The 25,554-nt window shown below is 43.3% G+C and overlaps 1 protein-coding gene and 1 long non-coding RNA gene across 6 annotated transcripts in view; both read right to left on the reverse strand.

The window, feature by feature from the left end:
* Positions 1-4,294: 4,294 nt before the first annotated feature.
* On the reverse strand, positions 4,295-6,840 carry LOC106610735 (uncharacterized). The gene is made up of 3 exons (XR_014378675.1): positions 6,629-6,840; positions 6,106-6,170; positions 4,295-5,366 (listed from the first exon to the last, which is right to left on the reverse strand). It is a non-coding gene; the product is annotated as an uncharacterized LOC106610735 (long non-coding RNA).
* A 13,129-nt stretch (positions 6,841-19,969) lies between these two features.
* Positions 19,970-25,554, reverse strand: part of LOC106610734 (phosphatidate phosphatase LPIN1) — a 50,374-nt gene continuing 44,789 nt past the window's right edge. For all 5 annotated transcript variants that reach the window (XM_014210259.3, XM_014210258.3, XM_014210257.3 and 2 more), the window contains exons 16-21: positions 24,891-25,039; positions 24,641-24,727; positions 24,203-24,355; positions 23,692-23,806; positions 23,305-23,408; positions 19,970-23,153 (exon numbers count right to left, since the gene is read on the reverse strand). In XM_014210259.3, the coding sequence (XP_014065734.3) occupies positions 22,721-23,153; positions 23,305-23,408; positions 23,692-23,806; positions 24,203-24,355; positions 24,641-24,727; positions 24,891-25,039 (1,041 nt within the window). In that variant the 3' untranslated portion in view covers positions 19,970-22,720. The remainder of the gene's footprint in view (positions 23,154-23,304; positions 23,409-23,691; positions 23,807-24,202; positions 24,356-24,640; positions 24,728-24,890; positions 25,040-25,554) is intronic.

A 25,554-nucleotide genomic window follows, 5' to 3' on the forward strand; every position in this document is an offset into this window, starting at 1 on the left:
GACGGAGTCTACAACCCACACAAGTGGCTCAGGTAGTGCAGCTCATCCAGGATGGCACATCAATGCGAGCTGTGGCAAGAAGGTTTGCTGTGTCTGTCAGCGTAGTGTCCAGAGCATGGAGGCGCTACCAGGAGACAGGCCAGTTCATCACGAGACGTGGAGGAGGCCGTAGGAGGGCAACAACCCAGCAGCAGGACCGCTACCTCCGCCTTTGTGCAAGGAGGAGCAGGAGAAGCACTGCCAGAGCCCTGCAAAATGACCTCCAGCAGGCCACAAATGTGCATGTGTCTGCTCAAACGGTCAGAAACAGATTCCATGAGGGTGGTATGAGGGCCCGACGTCCACAGGTGGGGGTTGTGCTTACAGCCCAACACCGTGCAGGACGTTTGGCATTTGCCAGAGAACGCCAAGATTGGCAAATTCGCCACTGGCGCCCTGTGCTCTTCACAGATGAAAGCAGGTTCACACTGAGCACGTGACAGACGTGACAGAGTCTGGAGACGCCGTGGAGAACGTTCTGCTGCCTGCAACATCCTCCAGCATGACCGGTTTGGCGGTGGGTCAGTCATGGTGTGGGGTGGCATTTCTTTGGGGGGCCGCACAGCCCTCCATGTGCTCACCAGAGGTAGCCTGACTGCCATTAGGTACCGAGATGAGATCCTCAGACCCCTTGTGAGACCATATGCTGGTGCGGTTGGCCCTGGGTTCCTCCTAATGCAAGACAATGCTAGATCTCATGTGGCTGGAGTGTGTCAGCAGTTCCTGCAAGAGGAAGGCATTGATGCTATGGACTGGCCCGCCCGTTCCCCAGACCTGAATCCAATTGAGCACATCTGGGACATCATGTCTCGCTCCATCCACCAACGCCACGTTGCACCACAGACTGTCCAGGAGTTGGCGGATGCTTTAGTCCAGGTCTGGGAGGAGATCCCTCAGGAGACCATCCGCCACCTCATCAGGAGCATGCCCAGGTGTTGTAGGGAGGTCATACAGGCACGTGGAGGCCACACACAGTACTGAGCCTCATTTTGACTTGTTTTAACCTGTTGGGGCTACAGGTTAGCAATGAACCCCGAGTCGGGATTGCTAACAAGGCTGGAAATTCAAAACATCAAAAATCTAATAATTTCAATTTCTCAAACAATCAACTATTTTACACAATTTAAATGATAAACATCTCCTTAATCTAACCACATTGTTCGATTTTCAAAGAGGCTTTACGGCAAAAGCATAAAGTTAGATTATGTTAGGACAGTACATAGCCACAAAAGTACAAACATCCATTTTCAATTCAAGGTCAGGCGTCACCAAAAGCAGAAACCAGCTAGAATTATGCACTAACCTTTGTCAATCTCCATCAGATGACACTCCTAGGACATTATGTTATACAATACATGCATTTTTTGTTCCATCAAGTTCATATTTCTATCCAAAAACAGCATTTTACAGTAGCGTGAAATTCAGATTTTTTTCTTCTCTGAAATGCTTCCGGTGAACATAACAAAATTACTATTCGAAAACATTGGTAAATTATAATATTGTCATTCAAAGAATAATATATTATCATCTCGTAATTGCTACCGAATGGCCAGATCTCAAAATAACTTTACTGGGAAATCACATTTTGCAATAAACGGGGTGCTATGCTAAGAACAATAAGCTATGCTATACAGTTAGCATCATCTAATATCGATAATAACATTGTAAATATCCCCTTACCTTTGATTATCTCCATCAGAAGGCACTGCCAGGAATCCCAGGTCCGGAACAAATGTGGTTTCTTTTGACAAAGTTCATAATTTATGTCCAAATAACACCAAGTAGTTAGCGTTCATTATGCTCCCACAAAACGTGGTGGGGGGTTGTAAAATCACGCCGAAAAGCTAAAAAAACCTAGTAAATAATCTATTTACGTTCGTTCAAACATGTCAAACGTTGTTTAGCATTAATCTTTTGGTCCATTTTTAACGTTAAACATCAGTAATATTTTAACACAACCTATCCTATGTCTAGATAAACAATAATGACAAACTCACGCTTCTCAGATTTATGCGCAGGCGCAAAAAAATGAAGTGATGACATGTCAACTTCCTTGCATTCTAATTTGCTCTCTGTTTATCATAGACGCTTCAAACAACTTTATAAAGATCGTTGACATCTAGTGGAAGCCGTAGGTGTTGCGAAATGAATCCTTTCTCACTATGGTATCTATAAAACAATGACACTAAATAGTACAGTCACAAAATTCACATTTTTTTTAAATCTATTTTTCACAGGTTTTTGCCTGCAATATGAGTTTTGTTATACTTAAACACCATTCAAACTGTTTTAGAAAATTCAGAGTGTTTTCTATCCGAATGTGTTAATAATATGCATATCCTAGCTTCTGAGTTGGTGTAGGAGGCAGTTAAAAATGGGCACATATTTTTTTCAACATTTCTCAATACTGCCCCCGAGCCCCAACAGGCTAAGGACATTACATCAAAGTTGGATCAGCCTGTAGTGTGGTGTTCCACTTTAATTTTGAGTGTGACTCCAAATCCAGACATCCATGGGTTGATAAATTGGATTTCAATTGATTATTTTGTTGTCAGCACATTCAACTATGTAAAGAAAAAAGTATTTAATAAGATTATTTCATTCATTCAGATCTAGGATGTGTTGTTTAAGTGTTCCCTTTATTTTTTTGAGCAGTATATATATCAGTAGTTGTCTTTAACCGTTATACCATTTAATTACTACACTGAGTGTACAAAGACTGACCAGTTGAATCCAGGTAAAAGCTATGATCCCTTATTGATGTGACCTATTAAATCCACTTCAATCAGTGTAGATGAAGTGTAGGAGATAGGTTAAAGAATGCCTTGAGACATGGATTGTGTATGTGTGCCATTCAGAGGGTGAATGGGCAAGACATAATATTTATGTGCCTCTGAATGGTAGTAGGTGCCAGGTGTACCGGTTTGTGTCATCGACTGCAACGCTGCTGGGTTTTTCACACTCAAAGTTTCCCGTGTCTATCAAGAAAGGTCAATCACCCAAAGGACATCCGGCCAACTTGACACAACTGTGGGAAGCATTGGAGTCAACATGGGCCAGCATCCTTGTGGAATGTTTTCGACACCTTGTAGAGTTGGTGCCCCGATGAATTGAGGCTATTCTGAGGGCAAAAGGAGGGGGGGTGCAACTCAATATTAGGAAGGTGTTCCTAATGTTTGGTTTACTCAGTGTATAGTCTAGTGAGTGTAGGGTCTGTGGAAGATGGAGTCAGTGCAGGTAGTTTGGGTACCAATAATTGACTATATAGCAGTCTGGTTATTTAGCAGTCTTACGGCTTTGGGGTAGAAGCTGTCTCGGAGCCTGTTGGTCTGAGAGCTGATGCTCCGGTACCGTTTGCCGGACAGTAGCAGAATGAACAGTCTATTGCGTGGGTATCTGGAATCTTTGGCAATATTTTGGGCCTTCCTCTGACACCGCCTGATATAGAGGTCCTGGATGGCAGGAAGCTCGGCCCCAGTGATGTACTGGGCTATCCGCATCACCCTCTGTAGCGCTTTGCGGTCAAGGGCGGTGCATTTGCCATACCAAGCCGTGATCCAGCCAGTCAAGATGCTCTCGATGGTGCAGCTGTAGAACATTTTGAGGATCCGAGGGCCCATTACAAATCCTTGCAGCCTCCTGAGGGGGAAAAGGCGCTGCCCTCTTCACAACTGTATGGTTGTATGTGGACCATGTTAAGTCCTTAGTGATGTGAATGCCAAGGAACTCGAAACTCTCGATCCACTCCACAACAGCCCCGTTGATGTGGATGGGGGCATGCTCTCCCCTCTTTCTCCTGTAGTCCACAATCCTTGGTCTTACTGACGTTGGGAAGAGCTTGTTGTCCTGGTACCACACTGCTAAGTCTCTGACCCCCTTCCTGTAGGCTGACTCATCGACGTCAGTTATCAGGCCTACCACCATTGGTTCGTCAGCAAACTTGATGATGGTGTTGGAGTCGTGAGTGGCCATGCAGTCGTGACTGAACAGGGAGTATAGGAAGTGACAAAGCACACACCCCTTAGGGGCCCCCGTGTTAAGGGTCAGTGTGGCGGAGGTGTTGTTGCCTACCTTCACCATCTGGGGCCGGCCCTTTGTGTCTGCGTCCAGGATCACTTTGGACCGAAGCTGCAGACTGATCAAACTTTGTTATGCATTTAATACATTTCAATACATTCAACAAGCAAAATACCAACAATAATACAAAATAATGGAAAATAGATCAAACTATTATATAAAAATAATTATAGGCCTGGTAAATTACTGTGTTTTTTTATGTGTGAGTTAAAAATCTTGTGTGTTTGCCCTTTCACTGTGCTCGGATGGAGAATACTCTGGCCTTGGTTTTACACCTGAAAGGGCCATGAAAGGGACACGGAAGTGGTTGGGGTGATGAGTAACCTTTGTGAGCCAATGTCTTAGCTTCCAGAAGGCTGTCACAGTCGTATGGCACGCAAATGACCAGGGTTCAAACCCAGTCGGTCAATTAAAGGGGCAACAGTGAACATAGCTGGAGCAACCTTGCCATTTTTGGAGGCTTGATGCAGCGTAACAAGGGTGATAGCTAATTGTGAATATGTGTATTATTATAAAACTTAACGAGCCTGCTCCTGTGGAATGAAGCACCCTTACTGGGTTGCATGCATGTCTGTGCACCTTAAAGCTTGAGTGACACCTCAACAAAGTGAACTAAACATGAGGTATGTATTATCATGAAATATCCAGCATGTAGCATCAGCCTACATCTGATACTATGGCTACGTTCACACAGCCATCCTAAGAATCCAATTGAGATTTGTATTTAATATCCAATGTTTTTGACTGTTCACATTCAGTTTGATATGTGACCCATATGAGACTTGTGCATTCACACTGACGTAGCCTCTAAAATAGCACACAGATGCAAGGATAATTTGCTGTCACCGTTGCTTTAAATGTTGTCGTGGGAACAGCCAGGTCATGTACAAAAAAAATAAAAACACCTTTGAGCAAATAAATCTGATCCGAGCATCCAGACTGTCTCATATGAAACATCAGAATCATATCTGGATGGAGAAGCCCTCCGAATGTGTAATAAACCAGAATTCAAAATATCAGATACCATGTGTTTTTTGCAGTTTACACCTTCGGAAAACATCTGATAGGTATCAAATGTGCCAATACATCGGAATTGGGCGGCCTGTGTAAACGCTGCCTGAGTGACATGACATCCTCATCATGACATCGTCAGTATGCAACATCTGTCAGAGTCTCCCTTTGGGGTTATCTTCTGTATCTTCTTCAGATCGCAGGAGAGACCATATGTTTCCTGACTGCTGATCCTTCACCTGCAACAGAATAAAGAGATGATTTATCAATTTATCAGTCAACAGACTGAAAGCTCTCCACAACTGTCTGTCTGTGGTAGATATTGGAATTTAGACTGTACATCTTTGACTGGCACATTCAATGGCAGGACTATTACATGTAGTGATTGGAAGAAAAGCAACACCTGTCCCTTGATTAAGAGGAAGGGTATAAACATTCTGACGAGGCTCCATAAGGAGAGGTCTCTGATATTCATCCCTACATGTGTGTGTCAGTCAACCCCAGAGGTGCTAAAACCTCAACACTGTGTTGAGGAGTATTTATGTCTGTAATAAAGCCCTTTTGTGGCGAAAAACTCATTCTGTTTGGCTAGGCCTGGCTCCCCAGTGGCTAGGCCTGGCTCCCCAGTGGTTAGGCCTGGCTCCCCAGTGGCTAGGCCTGGCTCCCCAGTGGCTAGGCCTGGCTCCCCAGTGGCTAGGCCTGGCTCCCCAGTGGCTAGGCCTGGCTCCCCAGTGGCTAGGCCTGGCTGCCAAGTTGGTGGCCCTCCCAGGCCCACCCATGGCTACGCCCATGACCAGTCATGTGAAATCCACATACTAGGGCCTAATTCATTTCTTTAAATTGACTGATTTCCTTATATGAACTGTAACTCAGTAAAATCTTTGAAATTGTTGCATGTTGCGTTTATATTTTTGTTCAGTATAATAACAAATCCTGGGTAAAAATGTGCCATAAATGTTACCAGCAATACATTCTCACCTGTATGAGGTTTCTGTACATTCTGTGGACGTTTCAGGTGTTACTTTTGACACAATTGCTGAGGTCTGGAATGCATAAAATAACAATAAAATAAGCAGTCTTGTTGAAGAATAGGCTAGAACCTCTTAAATTCAAATCTGGATCTCAAAGTTAGTTCCACTGGTTTTTTCATTATTCCTCTCTAATCAGGGACTGATTTAGAGCTAGGACACCAGATGGGTGCAATGAATTATCAGGTAGAACAGCAAACCAGCAGTACTCCTGACTTTGTTAGAGTAATATTTGAACTAGAGATTCTAAATTGATTTGTGGTCTAGGCTTATAGTTGGATCTATACTACTGAAGGATGTGAACTCAACATTAGATATCCTTTCAAGTTGGAAAACATTTGACAAACTATCATTTTGAAGTGAACTATCACTTTAAGTACTGACTGTCCTACAATATTCAAACTATCTAATATTTTGATTCTTCAATAGCGTTGAACTGAAACTCTCAGGTTATGATGATATACTCTACTTACATGTTCCTCTGGTGTCGGCGGAGAACTGTGCACAGATTCAGGCTTTAATGTGCCAGTAGTGTACTGAGTCTTCTGCCTATAATCAGAGAATGGGGTTAGGGTATTGAGAGGGAGGGAGAAAGAGTGTATCCATTGTTGAATGCTACAATAGAAAACTGATAGCACTTTCTATTTTGTTAAATACAACTTCAAATACAAATACGTTAAATACAAGGTCAGGTGAATGCTTAGCAAAGCGATGAAGATGTCCTATCGACGAAACACATATCGACTTTTCCTATCCCACTCAGACAGAAGCAATCATCCCAGAGTTGATCCTGCCTAACACACTGTTTGCATTCGAGTTAAACTGAATGAGTTCCATAACTGAACTCAATCCATATATATATATATATATATGTCCCCCCCACATCTAAAACCAAAGTTGCGCCCCTGTTTGAAAAGGTATAAATTCTTTCAAAAATATGAATACACAATCTAAATTGAGTCAATCTGAACAGGATTGCAACCATCGATGGCCACTAGATTATCACCAGATGATGTCTCGTTAAACCATCAATACGCACCTAATTCACCCTTACAGCTGATCTCAATTGCAACCATTATTGATCACCTCATTACTGGTCCTTAAAAGCTGATGTTGGCGTTACCTTAGTCCTGCTTGTTACCAAAGTATTTCAAGATATGTTCGCCCTCTTGTGGGTATTGTAATCGGAAACTATTTAGCCTTACTTGTTGAGCAGACTAGGGGGGAATTGATCTATTTGACAATCATTCCGTAAAACTGAAATAAAGTATTTCATCGTTTACCACGCAAAATCTACGGTGGAAATGACACCGAAACGTTGTATGGATGGACAACAACATTTGGTGTAGCCTAATCTTATTTTGTTTCCAATTCATGTAATGTATTAAATACAACTGTCATTAAAATAAAATTGTCTGGTATGGTCATTACTTATCAAGATCGAGCGTAAAATATACATAGACTATCCATATTTGAAATGTGTAACTAAATCAAGTTAATCGTGATTGAGTTGTATATCCTAATCAATTATTTTTATCAAATGAAAATGTAGGCTGATTAAGTTATTTAAAATGGCATAGCCTATATTATATTAGTTTGCCATTGAAGGTGAGAAGTTTGAATGAAATATAGGCCTACTATATTCTTATACTCTAGACTAGTCTAACAATTATTTTTACATTCATAAACCATACGGTTACCGCTGCTGTCTCTTATCATAATCAGATGAACATGGTAACGTGAGATCAACTTATCTGCTTGTTTTATATACAGATACAAATTTCATACGTTTCAAAAAATATGTGGCTTAGATATGTCAGCATGTTGACGCACCCTTTCTGGAGTTTTACAACTATGTAAATGTGTAATCAACACGAGGGGAGACAGAGCTGGTTTCAAGCGCAGGGCGCAGCAGGTGTTTATTGTAAAGGACCACAGGAGGAGGCAGGTAGCTGGGTCCAGGGGCAGGCAGAAGGTCATACACAGGGGGTCCAACAAGGCAAACAGTACAGGCAGGGAAAAGGCTAGTAATGTCGTCCGGGAGATCAGGCAATAGGTTGATAACAGGAAATCCAACAGGCTAAGGTACAGGCAGGGAATAGGCGTCGTTAGTGAGGCAGGCAAAAACGATCATACACGGGATGATTAAATTACGGGAAACCCAGCGCTCCAACTAGAAGTGTGTCACAAAACAAACAATACCTCACAGTGATGGGGTGCAAAGAACTGAACTAAATAGTGTGTGATAATGACATACAGGTGTGTGAACAGGTGATCAGAATTCAGGTGATTGTGATCTGGAGAGTGAGCTGCGTTCAGGGGATCTATGTGTTTGAGAGTGTGAGCTGGAAAGCGGGCTGGAAAGTGAGCTGCGTTCAGGGGATCTACGTGTTTGAGAGTGTGAGTCGGAAGCAGACGTTACAAAATGGGTGCATGTGCATTAGGTGTGTGGCTTGAACGTATCTCACACCAGATATCTCCTTGGAGTTATATGGCAGCAGGGAGATTTCTGAGGTCCGAATTGGATACATGTAGAAACAGTCCCATTACGGAGAATATCTAGCTCTGTATAATAAAATGTCAGATATCCGGAAATATATAGATAAAGATATCCCCTGATATTGAGCCTTCTCTCACAGGAAGCCTTTTTCAGTTCCTCATAATCCCAAGAATGAATCTAAAATAACTCAAGAAATCTGTAATTAATTGACGTTTTCGCTGAAGATGTTTTAGTTGCGCATTTTTACATCTAACTAGGTGTTTGGTGCAGTATTTCTCAAGTCCAAAAATTCCAGAGGAGTTCTCTTACGGACACAAAGTCAGTGCTGCTGGGCAGGTCTTTCTCACTGTCTGTGCTATTGGATAGAGAGCAATCACTGCAGCTGTTCGCCCCATGTTAGTGGGCAAACGGACATCATCAAATCAAAACCCAACCTTCATTTACCCGTTGTGACGCAATGATGTTCCAAACTCTGTTTTAGACGAGACTGACTTCTTGACCAACATTTTCCTATTTACACTTTGTAGTCAATTTTGACACTATATAGGCCGTTTTTAAACGGATTTGTTGCTTTTTAAAGGCAGTCTGTCACGCCCTGACGTTAGAGAGACGTTTTATTTCTCTATTTGGTTAGGTCAGGGTGTGATGTGGGGTGCGCATTCTATGTTGTCTGTTTCTTTGTTTTTGGCCGAGTATGGTTCCTAATCAGAGGCAGCTGTCTATCGTTGTCTCTGATTGGGAATCATACTTAGGCAGCCTTTTCCCACCTGTGATTGTGGGATCTTGTTTTTGTGTAGCTGCCTGTGAGCAGCCCAGAACGTCACTGTTTTGTTTTTCTCCTGTTTTTGTTGTTTGGTGAGTTTCATCTTCATTAATAAAAGATGTGGAATTCCATGCACGCTGGGCCTTAGTTTATTTATGATCGGGAGTTTGAAGATAGTGAACGTGACAGAAGATCCCACCACAAAAAGACCAAGCAGCGTGCGCCTACCGGGAAGATGAGTTGGACATGGGAGGACATCCTGGACAGCAAAGGATCCTGGACGTGGGAGGAGGTCCAGGCCGGAAGGGATCGCCTCCCATGGGAACAAGTGGAAGCAACAAAGGAGGTACAGCGACGAGATCGGGAGTCACGGCAACGACGGAAGCCCGAGAGGCAGCTCCCAATATTTTTTTGGGGGGGCACACGGGGAGATTGGCGGAGTCAGGGTTGGGACCTGAGCCAACTCCCCGTACTTACCGTGGGGAGCGTGTGACCAGTCAGGCACCGTGTTATGCGCTGATTCACAGCCTGGTGCGCTCGTTGCCTGCGCCCCGCAGTTGCCGGACTAAAGTGAGCATCCAGCCAGGATGGGTTGTGCCAGCCCTACGCTCCAGACCTCCAGTGCGCCTCCACGGCCCAGTTCGTCCTGTGCCAGCGCCCTGCACTTGCCGGGCTAAAGTGAGCATCCAGCCTGGACGGGTTGTGCCAGCCCTTTGCTCCAGACCTCCAGTGCGCCTCCACGGCCCAGTATATCCTGCGCCAGCTCTACGCACTATGTCGCCAGTGTGCCTTCACAGCCCAGTTCGTCCTGTGCCAGCGCCCTGCACTTGCCGGGCTAAAGTGAGCATCCAGCCAGGACGGGTTGTGCCAGCCCTATGCTCCAGACCTCCAGTGCGCCTCCACGGCCCAGTATATCCTGTGCCAGCCCCACGCACCCGGTCTCCAGTGCGTCTCCCCAGTCCGGTGAGACCTGTTCCGGCTCCATGTACGAAGCCTCCAGTGATGATCCATGGTCCGACGCCTCCAGTGATGATCTATGGCCCGGAGCCTCCAGTGATGATCCATGGCCCGGAGCCTCCAGTGATGATCCATGGCCCGGAGCCTCCAGTGATGATCCATGGCCCGGAGCCTCCAGTGATGATCCATGGCCCGGAGCCTCCAGTGATGATCCATGGCCCGGAGCCTCCAGTGATGATCCATGGCCCGGAGCCTCCAGTGATGATCCATGGCCCGGAGCCTCCAGTGATGATCCATGGCCCGGAGCCTCCAGTGATGATCCATGGCCCGGAGCCTCCAGTGATGATCCATGGCGCGGAGCCTGTAGCGACAGTCCCCAGTCCAGAGCTTCCGGCGACAGTTCCCAATACAGAGCTTCCGGCGACAGTTCCCAGTCCGGAGCTTCCGGCGACAGTTCGCAGTCCGGAACCTCCTGAGACGGCCCGCAGTCCGGAGTCTCCGGCGACGGTCCGCAGTTCGGAGCTTCCGGCTACGGTTCCCAGTTCGGAGCTTCCGGCGATGATCCACGGTCCGGTTCCTCCGGCGATGATCCATGGTCCGGTTACACAAAAAAGGAGGATTCAGCGGGCAGGGCGGGGGCTACGCCCCGAACCGGAGCTGCCACCAAGGGTAGATGCCCACCCGGAGCCTCCCCTATAGGTTCAGGTTTGGGGGGATACTGTCACGCCCTGACCTTAGAGAGCCGTTTTATTTCTCTATTTGGTTAGGTTGGGGTGTGATGTGGGCATTCTATGTTGTCTGTTTCTTTGTTTTTGGCCGAGTATGGTTCCTAATCAGAGGCAGCTGTCTATCGTTGTCTCTGATTGGGAATCATACTTAGGCAGCCTTTTCCCACCTGTGATTGTGGGATCTTGTTTTTGTGTAGCTGCCTGTGAGCAGCCCAGAACATCACGTTTCGTTTTTCTCCTGTTTTTGTTGTTTGGTGAGTTTCATCTTCATTAAAAGATGTGGAATTCCATGCACGCTGGGCCTTGGTTTATTTATGATCGGGAGTTTGAAGATAGTGAACGTGACACAGTCGCTCTTTAAATGCTAGCATGGGTGAAATAATAATAATCGGAGTATGTAACAATTCTAAAGTGGTCTTGCTTTCAGCAAGCACATTAATCATAGTGTTCATTACTATCAGAAACAGTTCAGTCTCACTGCAGCAAGTGCATTATACATATATTAATTGTTTGCGGCAAATATTTCAATATAATAGGCCAGAGTGAGTACACAATCGTTTAAAAAAAAGAAAGTTTTTGTATTGGGTGTATCTACCGACAGAGGTCTGGAAAGATACATCCGTTTTGTTTTACTCTGCCTGCAAACACGCTGGATGATTCAGAATCATTTGAAGAGCTTGAACAATGAATTGACGAGAGATAATTACGAGCTCAAAGAAACATGTCGCTCATTCCGGAGGATTCAAGGACTGTTAAGGACAACAAAACAAACCAAAGCCAAGTTGGCCAAGCGGTATCAACGATGGCATTAAACCTTCCCCAAGCAAGAGGGAGTGTAGGGAGAGGTTTATGGATATGCATGTTGAAATCCGTCAATGAAAGGCTTGCCAAACTTGATATCTTGGATATACTACAAGACGACATCAATCAGCCAATGTCAGATTGATGATCTAAGGAAAGAGAACACAGAGCTGAAAGGTACTGTAGACTATATTCATGGCAAGGTGGAGGTGGTGCAAAGGGAGAACAAACAACTTAAAGAAACCTTGCTTGATGTAGTGTCAATCAATGCGGGACAATCTCATATTTTCAGGGATACCAGAGAATGACAACAGCAGAGGCTGTGAGGACACTGTCCGAGACTTTATGTCAACTCAACTGCAACTGCCCACAGACATCGTGAGTAATGTCACTTTCTCCAGAGTCCATAGAATGGGTAAGGCCTCTGGGAAAAGGCCACAAGCTATTATTGCATGTTTTGAACATTTTAAGCAAAAGGAAATGGCGAAGAGCAGAGGCAGAGAACTCAAAAACAGTGTTTTTGGAATGAATGATCACTTCCCCACAGAGATCAATGAAAGGAAAAAAGCACTCTATCCCATCATGAAAGAAAAGCCTTGCCTGAACCAATAAGTCTCCTTGGTAATGGATAAATCAAATTAATATTTTAGCTTTGACCTAAACACATTTAGATCCATCTGTAAATGATGGGCAAATGAACATTCATGGATATAGTCTACTTAGAAGGGACAGGAGTCAGAATGGTGGGGGTGTAGCACTGTACATTCAGAATCATATCCCTTTTAAGAGGAACAATGACCTTAATGTATGTCAAGTAGAGGCACTATGGGCTCAAGTACATCTGACTCACCAGGCACCCATATTGGTAGGATGTGTGTATAGACCTCCTAGCTCTAAGGTGTCGTCTCTGAATGACTTATGCACTGGGTTTGACCAGGCCACAGATAGTAACAGATACAGTGAGGGAAAAAAGTATTTGATCCCCTGCTGATTTTGTACGTTTGCCCACTGACAAAGAAATGATCTGTCTATAATTTTAATGGTAGGTTTATTTGAACAGTGAGAGACAGAATAACAACAAAAAAATCAAGAAAAACGCATGTCAAAAATGTTATAAATTGATTTGCATTTTAATGAGGGAAATAAGTATTTGACCCCTCTGCAAAACATGACTTAGTACTTGGTGGCAAAACCCTTTTTGGCAATCAGAGGTCAGGCGTTTCTTGTAGTTGGCCACCAGGTTTGCACACATCTCAGGAGGGATTTTGTCCCACTCCTCTTTGCAGGTCTTCTCCAAGTCATTAAGATTTCGAGGCTGACGTTTGGCAACTCAAACCTTCAGCTCCCTCCACAGATTTTCTATGGGATTAAGGTCTGGAGACTGGCTAGGCCACTCCAGGAGCTTAATGTGCTTCTTCTTGAGCCACTCCTTTGTTGCCTTGGCCGTGTGTTTTGGGTCATTGTCATGCTGGAATACCCATCCACAACCCATTTTCAATGCCCTGGCTGAGGGAAGGAGGTTCTCACCCAAGATTTGACGGTACATGGCCCCGTCCATCGTCCCTTTGATGCGGTGAAGTTGTCCTGTCCCCTTAGCAGAAAAACACCCCCAAAGCATGTTTCCACCTCCATGTTTAACGGTGGGGATGGTGTTCTTGGGGTCATAGGCAGCATTCCTCCTCCTCCAAACACGGCGAGTTGAGTTGATGCCAAAGAGCTCCATTTTGGTCTCATTTGACCACAACACTTTCACCCAGTTGTCCGCTGAATCATTCAGATGTTCATTGGCAAACTTCAGACGGGCATGTATATGTGCTTTCTTGAGCAGGGGGACCTTGCGGGCGCTGCAGGATTTCAGTCCTTCACGGCGTAGTGTGTTACCAATTGTTTTCTTGGTGACTATGGTCCCAGCTGCCTTGAGATCATTGACAAGATCCTCCCGTGTAGTTCTGGGCTGATTCCTCACCGTTCTCATGATCATTGCAACTCCACGAGGTGAGATCTTGCATGGAGCCCCAGGCCGAGGGATATTGACAGTTCTTTTGTGTTTCTTCCATTTGCGAATAATCGCACCAACTGTTGTCACCTTCTCCCCAAGCTGCTTGGCAATGGTCTTTTAGGCCATTCCAGCCTTGTGTAGGTCTACAATCTTGTCCCTGACATCCTTGGAGAGCTCTTTGGTCTTGGCCACGGAGGAGAGTTTGGAATCTGATTGATTGATTGCTTCTGTGGACAGGTGTCTTTTATACAGGTAACAAACTGAGATTAGGAGCACTCCCTTTAAGAGTGTGCTCCTAATCTCAGCTCGTTACCTGTATAAAAGACACTTAGGAGCCAGAAATCTTTCTGATTGAGAGGGGGTCAAATACTTATTTCCCTCATTAAAATGCAAATCAATTCATAACATTTTTGACATGCGTTTTTCTGGATTTTTTGTTGTTATTCTGTCTCTCACTGTTCAAATAAACCTACCATTAAAATGATAGACTGATCATTTCTTTGTCAGTGGGCAAACGTACAAAATCAGCAGGGGATCAAATATTTTTTTCCCCTCACTGTATGTGTTTATCTTGGGTGATTTTAATATAAATTGGAAGGATCATAATAATTCCAATATAACTAAATTAATGAGATATGCCGAGAGCTGTGGTTTGATCCTAGATCATCAACTAAGTTAGGTCACCGTTCAGGCACGTGAATTGATCTGATCTTCTGTAATGCTTAAAAGCCAGATCAATGCCTGTGGGCTGGACAGACCATAATATTGTGACCATAACCATGAACACCAAGGTTCCAAAGAAACTCCCAAGGATTGTGGTCAAGAGAATTTTTTAAGCATTTAATCATGAGCAATTTCTAAATGATTTGGCTGCTGTACCCTGGGAGCGGATTTATCTAGAGGATGGTGTAAATCGTGCTACAGAATGTTTTATTGATTTGCTCACTAAGGTAATGGACCATCATGCCCCAGTAAGAAAGAGTACTGCTGGGGCTCGTCCATCTCCGTAGATTGATGAATCAGGGAAAGGCTTTTTCTCAAAGTCTTAGCAGTCAAATCTAAACTAGAAATTGATTAACAGAATTATAGAACACTACCTAATTATGCAGTTAAATTAAATAATGAGAAATAAACTTTATTTTACAAAAATGCTTTTATTGATTGTAAAAATTATGAAAAAAGGTATTGAATAAAGTTAAGGGCTTACTTGGTACATCTATCTCATCATATCCATCTAGTATGATGGTTGACAGGAGAACAATAACAAAACCAGCTGATGTTGCCATTCATTTTGCTGATAATTTTTTTTTAAAATAAATACATTTACTGAGCGATAGTGTAAACACCCATTCTTCCAAACAAGCTATTGTCCAATGGATTGATGATTATATTATGAGAAAAAACCCTGCGCTTTTAGTCTATAAATGGTGTCAGTAGAAGAGGTGTTAAACCTATTGAAGTCATTACCCAATGGTAAATCTACAGGTTATGATCTTATGGACAATGTTTGCTTCGCTGTGCTGCTCCCCAGATTGCAGTTCCACTGAAATACATATTTAATTGGTCACTGGAAAAGGGGACATTTCCAAATGTATGGAAGCATGCTAAACTGTGTCCAATCCTGAAAGACAGCAAAGAACCCATTACTCCTGCCAATAGTCAACCAATTAGGATACTCCCTTCACTCAGTAAGATATTGAAGGGTATTGTGAGTAGACAAATATGGGAGTACATGGAAAAAATTGATCTGATCACAGCCAAACAGCATGCTTATCGCAAAAACCATTCCACTACCACTGCATTGGTTGACATGACTGACCAGCGTCTCAATGCTATGGATAATGGCAGGTTTGCAGGTGTACTATTTTTAGATTTTAGTGCAGCATTGGATTTGGTGGATCATGAAATCATTTTGACAAAATTATTGCATTATGGGTTTTAGGAAGCTCCATTGAATTGGGTAGAGTCATATCTAACTGACAGGAAACAGTCCACCTATATCAATGGGTCGTTTTCTTCCCCTCATGCTTTAAACTGTGGAATACCGCAGGGCAGCTGCCTTGGGCCACTTCTTTACTTAATATATACCAACGACCTTCCTTATTCCATATCTAAAACTCAAGCTACTATATTTGCAGATGATACTACAATTTATACAGCAAGACAATCGGTTCAACGGGTACAGCAAGCTCTACAAATATATCTGGGAAATATCAGGGAGTGAGTTTGCCGGAACAAACTTGTTTTGAACACCAAGGAAACCAAGGTTATGTTGGTCTGTTCCACCAGGAAAAGGCCAACACAGCATGGGATACAATTAAGTATGGGGGAGTACAAATTGAGGAAGTGGCAGAAACTAAACTACTAGGAGTGCAGCTAGACACCTGCTTATCATGGACGTCTCAAATAACTCATCTATGTAAAAAAAAAAAAAATAATTTAACTGCTTGCATGATCATAAGGATAGCTAAATATTTACCGGGGAAGATTCTTATACAAACAACCCAAGCATTAATTGAGAGTCAGGTGAACTACTGTTCTGTGGTCCGGGGAAATGCATCAGCAAGTCAAATTAGGAGGCTGCAGATTGAACAGAAATAATCAGCAAGGATTGTTTTAAGGTGGTTCTTCTGTTGTAGTCATGCGCAATGCTCTTTGTTGGTCATCAATCAACAAGATAATTGAAAAAAAGCTGCTTATTTTATTTCACAATGTACACCATTTAAAACGGCCAAACTCCATTCACAACAGTATTTGTGTATGTGGCAAATAAAAATGTATTTTATTCAGTTGGTAAGAGACATTCAGTAAATACTAGGAATAGATTGCCCACCATCTACAGCTGAAGTCCTAAGTTTACATACACCTTAGCCAAATACATTTAAACTCAGTTTTCACAATTACTGACATTTAATCCTAGTACAAATTCCCTGTCTTAGGTCAGTTAGGATCACCACTTTATTTTAAGAAAGTGAAATGTCAGAATTATAGTAGAGAGAATGATTTATTTCAGCTTTTATTTCTTTCATCACATTCCCAGTGGGTCAGAAGTTTACATACACTCATTTAGTATTTGGTAGCATTGCCTTTAAATTGTTTAACTTGGGTCAAACGTTTCGGCTTGCAAGCCTCCCCCCTTTTCCTCCAAACATGACGATGGTCATTATGGCCAAACAGTTCTATTTTTGTTTCATCAGACCAGAGGACATTTCTCCAAAAAGTACGATCTTTGTCCCCATGTGCAGTTGCAAATTGTAGTCCGGCTTTTTTATGGCGATTTTGGAGTAGTGGCTTCTTCCTTGCTGAGCGGCCTTTCAGGTTATGTCGATATAGGACTCGTTTTACTGTGGATATAGATACTTTTGTACCTGTTCCCTCCAGCATCTTCACAAGGTCCTTTGCTGTTGTTCTGGGATTGATTTTCACTTTTCACACCAAAGTAGGTTCATTTCCAGGAGACAGAACGCGTCTCCTTCCTGAGCGGTATGACGGCTGCATGGTCTGCACTGAGTTTGAAGGTAGGCCTTGAAATACATCCACAGGTACACCTCCAATTGACTCAAATGATGTCAATTAGCCTAATATATGCTTCTATAGCCATGACATCATTTTCTGGAACTTTCCAAGCTGTTTAAAGGCACAGTCAACCTAGTGTATGTAAACTTCTGAACCACTGGAATTGTGATACAGTGAAATAATCTGTCTGTAAACAATTGTTGGAAAAATTACTTCTGTCATGCACAAAGTAGATGTCCTAACCGACTTGCCAAAACTATAGTTTGCTAACAAGAAATTTGTGGAGTGTTTGAAAAACGAGTTTTAATGACTCCAACCTAAGTGTATGTAAACTTCCGACTACAAATGTATGTGTTATCCAGACAGAAAAGAGAAATGGGCAAAATAACATTTCAATTCAGAGCAATAAAGACATTGAATAATTTGTCTGAGCAAACCAGAAACCTTTCAATATAGAAATTCAAACAATACTTTAGAACCATTTAAATATAATAAATTGGAAGGTTGTGCGGGACTATGGTAAATGAAGTAATCAGTCTATCTTTTCAGACTGTTAAGGGTATTTATCTGGTCAATATGTCAGTATATTCTGTCTGGAACATTGTGTTAAATGTGAAAATGTGATCGTATTATAAATTGTATTTTAATGTTTGAGGACTCTTGGAAGATTAGTCCAAGTGAGGGCTAAAAGAGATCCTAATAAAATAAAATAAAGTGAAATATCTTGGCTTTGTATGCTCTATTTGCAAACTTTCAATGCATTTGCTTTAGTAAATAATACAATTGTACTGCATTTGGTTTTTAATATACTCCGTCACTCATTCACATATGTAGTAAATAGATTCAAAGGCGGTTTTATTTGAAGCCAAGATTATGATAGACATTATTTTACCTAACAGTGTGATTAATCCACTGGCAGCCATTGTTGCATGCTCTTTCTCTCCTACTTCCTCACTCCTGCCTGGAACCATCATTCACTCCTGCAGTTGATCGGATAGAACCTCATTTATTTTCTCATGTCAAAAACACCTTTCTGAGAAAATAGGTGTCCAGCACGTGATCTTTAAGACACAGTTCTTCATAGAATTGATGTTGTCCATACAGGAAAAGACCCTACAGATTTGTCCTGTCACTAGTCAGTACATGACAGAGAAGAAGGCATAGCATACTGCAGTGGTTCCCAACCAGGGGTGCTAGGACTAATCCACAGGGGGTACTTGGGAAGAATCATGAGACCATAGGTCTACTGGTAAAATGTACACGAGGGGGTACTTCAGGGGTACTCCGAGCAGAGAAATATTCATTTGGTGATACAGTAACCGAAAAAGGTTGGGAAGCACTGGCATACTGTATATAACACAAGGCAGGGTGCTGTATGGAGAGTCTACCTGATGGGGAAATGGCGTCACCTGGCTGTCTTACAGACCGACACTTACTGGAACAAGACTCAAGGAGCCTAATATAATCAGCTGGCCTAATAAGGTTCTTGCATTAGTTCCCAGAAACGAATGAGCAAAACAACTAACAGAAAGAAAAGCCAGCTGAATGTACATAAAGACGGTCAAGCAGTTTCTGCAGATGAGCAAATGAGGAACAGCTATCGTCTGGAGTACCCTGATGAGTTCCTATTTCTATCTTTTTTTTTTCAGTTGTCTTGGCGTCTTTTCTCCTCTCATCATTCACAATCAAATACTTTAAAAGCAGAATTACTCATTTAATGTGGATGGAAACATTTTCATAGCCAAGAAATATCAACTATGGCTGAGGCACTGCCCTACATAGAGTGGTAAAAGTAAAGTGGGAAAAGTAAAGTTGTCACATGGTTGACTCAGGGACTAATGCCTTCAATTTAAAAAAAAAATGTTTTACGTATTCGATTTTTATGAGAAACGTAATTGTCTGTAAATAATTTCCTACTGATTCCCAACAACTATTGAACAAAACGAAAGAAAATCATACTTTACCCTGCCGTCTCTCGCACGCAGATGTAGATGAGGAAGCTAAGAGGAGGAAGTAAGACCGTTGTTGTGCAGTTCTTTTCTCTGGAGCCCCTCCGGTCCATCCCAAATCACATTTTATTGGTCGCATACACATATTTAGCAGATGTTATTGCGGGTGTAGCGAAATGCTTGATTCATCTCCTGTCAGGAAGACCTGACTAAACTTCAGACTGGTTTAAATAATATAATCAGTTGTGTTATTGTTATTGTTAAAATCACTTTACATGTGATCCCCCGTGAGTATCAGACAGATCTGTCGGTGAGCTGATTACTGTGCATGGGCTTTATATGAAAGGTGTTATAAGTGTATCTTCCACTAGATGACAGTAGGTATCCAGCCTTCACAAAGCCATGGGGCAACACCATGGTAGACATGGGTAATATGGGTGTTAGTTTTGCTCTGTAGAGTGGAATCATGGTCCTGTTACTTCTCAGTCATGTGGTCAGGAAAAACTCTAAAACTCAAGAAATACCCACACATGCTCGCTCTGCATCTGGTTTCATATCATGTTCACTACAGGGAGGAGAAAGGAGAGACATACACATCCAATCCATCAACATTGCATTTATTGAAAAACTTATTTTCAATATAGTTATTTTCAGACTGGATTGTTAACCTATACAACATGACACAGTGCTAGAGTAATTGACTCTGTACATCTCAGAAGCAAACTAACGAGGGCAGAGACATTCACGGCATACTGTAAGGCAACAAGCTCCTTGTTTATATAGATCTTTCACAGAAAGAATACAGTCATTTAATCTGAATATACAGCAGTACTTTAACATACTTGGAACAAATCTTGTGACAGTACAGTAAGGGGAGAACAGAACACAATGACACAGAGGAGGAGTAAACACAACACAACAGTGAGATCACATGCCTCCATTGACTCATCCATTCATCCTACCATCCATCCATCCATCCATCCATCCATCCGTTATCCTCCTAATACCAACACACCTCTTTCGGTTGGTGGTAAATCCAACATCTCACATTAGTCGCTATGTCACAATACTCCTGAACCATGGTAATGGATGTTTCAACCATCCCACTGGTAGTCAATTCAACCAAAGTGAATGTAAAGGTATTGAAAGTAATCAATATGGCATATGACACAGGGACGGTGGGAACCTTCTCTCCTTCATAGTGATGTAATCAGGTTTTATAGTGGTCATCAATATGATCAATAGAAAAAGAGAGAAATACTGTATCACAGTGTTGGTATTCATTCCGGTAATGCAGGATGTCTTGAATATCCATCCATACTACATACAGGATAACATTGGCAATTGCACAATGTACATATTCCACGGTCGCCATAGAAACACACTGCCACCTCTGTTCACAACAGAGATCTGATGGACAGACGGACTATGTCGTTAGTGCTTTGTGCTTTAAACCCTTTGAGGAGGTTCAGAACCGTCAGGGTTGTTGTGCATTCTCATTTACAAGGGACATCAGTTCAATTTAACCTATGTATCTAAGTTCTTCGTATCGAAGTAGTCGATTCTAGAATTCAGGAGAATGTTGATTGGTTTACTGTAGAATATCTCCTCAATGGTTTCGCTTCAGTGGACACTATAGTCTGTCAGTGCAAAATGTTGTTAGCCTTAAGGTCAAACTACCGTAGTCCAGCAGCCAGCCACTTACTGACAATGTTTATGAATTCGATCGCTAAAAAAGGTTGCCCCTATATACAAAACTGAGAATGAACATTCAAAACTCTATTCCGATTCAATCACATAAACACAATATTTCAAATGAAATAAAAACCAAAGCCCAAATCCAAGTGCGTTCACAAGCTGCTCGCTTAAAAATGTGAAATGAATTAAACACTTCATGCATTTGTATATTTCTCACATCTCGCAGTTACACACAGAGTTTAAGATGATGGACAACCAAAGCAGAGGACATAATATGTTTTCTACTGTCTGCACAACATTATCTGTTAGTGTTAGCCAAAACAATGACACACTGCACACAGAGAGAATCGGATAGGTCATCAAATCGTTTTGGTCACATGCGCCCAATATAACAGGTGTCGACCTTACAGTTAAGGTTAAGGTCTACACCTGTTGTATTCAGCGCAGGTGGCAAATGCAATTTGATTTGATTACGTATGTGTCACGGTCCGTGGGAAACCGCGATGAGTGGAGAAGTGAAGACAAGGCGACTGCTAAAACGGACAACCTGAGTTTTCTTGCATTGCTTGCTGTCAGAGTAACGTCAGTTTCACACGAGTCTTTTCTCAGGTGTTTGGTTACACGACCGTTTAAGGACTATTGAGGACTATGGGCGAGAGGCATCAACGAGAGAGACAGCCCTCCTCTGTGCCCTGTTAATAATAGTGAAGTGAAGAGCTGCCCCGGTCACTGGTTTTAATTCAGTTGATCACTAACATATCTACCATACGCAGAACATGACAACAACAACAAAAAACGGAAGAATAAAAAACAAATATAGAATGCTACTTACTAGAAGGGAAGCGTGCTTTAAAACGCATTTATTAAATGTTTTACTTAACTCGATTTCTTGTACTGCACTGTTGGTTAAGGGCTTGGAAGTAAGCAGTTCACGGTAAGGTCTACACCTGTCGTATTCGGCGCATGTGACAAATAACATTTGTTTTGATTATATTGACAAATGTTTGGAGGCGAACGGGTGAACTGAATTATCGCCATGCGCTATAATATTCCCAGCGCTAGTTGAGCATAATCTTGCTTTGTTCAACATTTATTATATTCGCACTTTATGTGAACGTTAGATCTGAAAGTGTCAATTGAACATGCATTGCGGTTTACTGTACCCACATGGGAGACGAAAAGTGCTAGAATCAATCAGGCGAAATAGCTGTCATTGAAAGACTGTTCTTCACAGTGATTTCCCCCAGGTTGACTGAATCAGTGCTTTTTGTCAGAGTTGCAGCTACTACAAGTGTATGTATACAAGTAGTACCTTTTACACCTGATGAACAGTAGGTATTGTAGAGCAGAACACTGAGGAGTAGAACATAAATAGGAAAGTTGAGTACATAGAAATACCACTTAGTGCTAACATGCCTGTTGTTGTAGGAGAACACTTCCACTAGTGCATAAGTGTGCACATGGCAACCATGTGTGTGTTAAGGTCTGCTTGTGTGTGTGTGTGTGTGTGTGTGTGTGTGTGTGTGTGTGTGTGTGTGTGTGTGTGTGTGTGTGTGTGTGTGACACTAGAGCAGAGACATGCTTCTTTCATTTGCACGCCGTCATCATCATAAATGTGTCTCTCCCTTTCCTTCCCAGATTGCACACAGGTCACTTATGGGGTGGTTTGGTGTGGAAGTGGGTCTCCACAGCTGATGACCAGAGGATGGTCAGGGGTGTGGACCTGGGGCTGATCAGGGCTGTGGACCTGGGGCTGATCAGGGCTGTGGACCTGGGGCTGGTCAGGGCTGTGGACCTGGGGCTGGTCAGGGCTGTGGACCTGGGGCTGGTCAGGGCTGTGGACCTGGGGCTGATCAGGGCTGTGGACCTGGGGCTGGTCAGGGGTGTGGACCTGGGGCTGGTCAGGGGTGTGGACCTGGGGCTGGTCAGGGGTGTGGACCTGGGGCTGGTCAGGGGAGTGGATCTGGGGCAGCTGTTCTCTCCAGTAGGTGAACTGGCTGAAGGTGTCAGGGCAGGAGAAGTCCGAGACGTGACCTCTGATCAACAGGGGGAAGACGTGGTCCACCACCTCACACAGACGACCATACCTGGAAGGGACGGGAACAGAAATATACTTCACTTCATTTACTTTCATTGTTCATTAGACAGAGACAGACAGAGCTACTGGGGGAGAGAGACACATTGACATATGAGGGAGAAAGATGGAGGGATAAAGAAAGAGAGAGATGTCTGACTTACGATGAGATGTTGGTCTTAGCGTGTTCCTGTATCAGCTCTCCCTTGGGGTTGACTGTGAAGATCCTGTTTAGGGGAACGCCCACCTCCTTATAGGAATACACATCCTAAACAACAACAACGACAACAACTGTAACGCACTATCCAAAAAACATACACAACCACAACAGAAGCAAACATCATATTCAGTTTGAAATTAGCCTTTTTGGCTGAATCCGTCACATTGGCTAAAAAGTGGATTACTGGCTGTAAGTCGCTCTGGATAAGAACGTCTGCTAAATGACCAAAATGTAAATGTAAAATGTATAGAATGTGTATAGTCCCAGTCAAATGAATCAAAAAAGTAGCCAAAGTTAACATGTACAGTGATGGAGGGAGCAGGGCTCTCACCGTGGCTCTGTTGCCGAAGGCGGCGTAGAAAGGCTCAGTGTTGGGGTGGAACAGTTGCTTGATGTCGGTCAGACACTCAATCTTAAACCTCTCAGGCTTCTTCTCTATCACCTCCCTACAGGACAGGGCAGGACAGGATAGGGCAAGAAAGACAGGATAACAGGACAGGAAGGACAGGACGACAGGTTAGGACAGGAAGGATAGAAGGACAAAACAGGAATGACGGGATGACAAGACGGGACGAAAAGATCAGGACAGGAAGGACGACAGGACAGGAAGGCCAGTATGATCATTATATAATATAGGGATATCTCTTCTATATAAGCTACTGTTTTCCCGTGTGGCTCAGGTGGTTTAGCATGGTGCTCGCCACGTCCGGGTTGTTGGTTTTATCCCCACGGGGCACCAGTATGAAAATGTATGCTGTGGATAAGAGCTCCTGCTAAAAAGTACTGTACATTGTTCTCTACTGTGTTTATTTTGACGGTGGTGATGTGTGCGTACTCCTCACCTGTGCAGGGCTGAGAACAGGCTGCTGGGGCTGAGTAGGACAGGTCCTATAGGCAGCATGGTTCCTCGCTCGTTGACCCAGTGAAGATAACCCCTCGTCATATCAGCCATACCTATGGCCCTTGCAGAGCAGTACATGAACTTATAACCGTTCCTGAGAGAGAGAGAGAGAGAGAGAGAGAGAGAGAGAGAGAGTAAGAGAGGAGAGAGAGAGATTACATTTTTCTACTCTCTTAGTAAGTCCTAAGAGAGAGGGAGGAGACAGGAGTTCAACTAAATGGCTGCTTTCAGGATGGTGCAACGTACAAAAGCCAAACACCATGATTAAAGCTGACATGATTCATTCATCTGACATTGAGACATATTCTGAATGTGACCCCTGTTTCATTACTCTAACGGCCATCTATACTTATGTAACCCCTGTTGTGGGGAGACTCACTGGCTGACTCGGTGGTAGAGGCGGGCAATGCCCTGGTGGGTCCAATCTTTACCCAGCGTTGGCAGGATGTGGCCCAGGGTGTCAGATCTGCAAGAGAGGACACGCACACACGTGTAATTAGACTACCATTAACAGATATAACGTGATCACAAACAACTGCCAATACACACACACACACACACACACACACACACACACACACACACACACACACACACACACACACACACACACACACACACACTCTTACCTGGTGATGGTGCCGTCAATGTCTGAGATGACAATCTTGTCGTCCCAGCTCCAGAGGTAGATGGTGCCCTGGCAGCGACAGGTGCCCTGGTACTGAGTGGTCACACTGAACACCACCTCATTAGGACCCTCCTTCAACTGAAGACTGGCCTGAGGACAGAAAGACTACATTACCCATACAGCCTCTACTAACTCCAACCCTGTTACTGAGTGGTTCAACGGCAGACTGGCTTGATGGGCAGAAAGACTACATTACCCATACACCCTCTACTAACTCTAATGGTGCGTTCAAGACAACTCGGCAGACTCTGAGATCCCGACTAGGAAGTCTTTCGACCTCCCACTTCAGTGCGTTCAAGCTGTCAACTCGGAAAAACATGGACACCTGAAGGAATCTTTTGTTTGCAGCGATGCTATATGCCTCTTGCTAAAGTGTTTAAAGAAGAGAGGAAATGCATTAGGTGAGAATACATATTGTTATGTAAACGATGAAGGCCACCGTGTTTTTTGTTGACGTGATGTCAGGAATCTTCAGGTCGGAGAAGTCGGAGCTCTAGGATGATGCCCGAGTTTCCTACTTGTAATTCCAAGTTGGATGACCATTCAAATGGATTTTTCTAAGTCGGAGCTCAATTTTTTAAGAGTTCCACATTGTCTTGAATGCA

Source organism: Salmo salar, chromosome 09 (genome assembly GCF_965601325.2).
Source record: "Salmo salar chromosome 09, fSalSal1, whole genome shotgun sequence".
Classification (NCBI taxonomy): domain Eukaryota; kingdom Metazoa; phylum Chordata; class Actinopteri; order Salmoniformes; family Salmonidae; genus Salmo; species Salmo salar.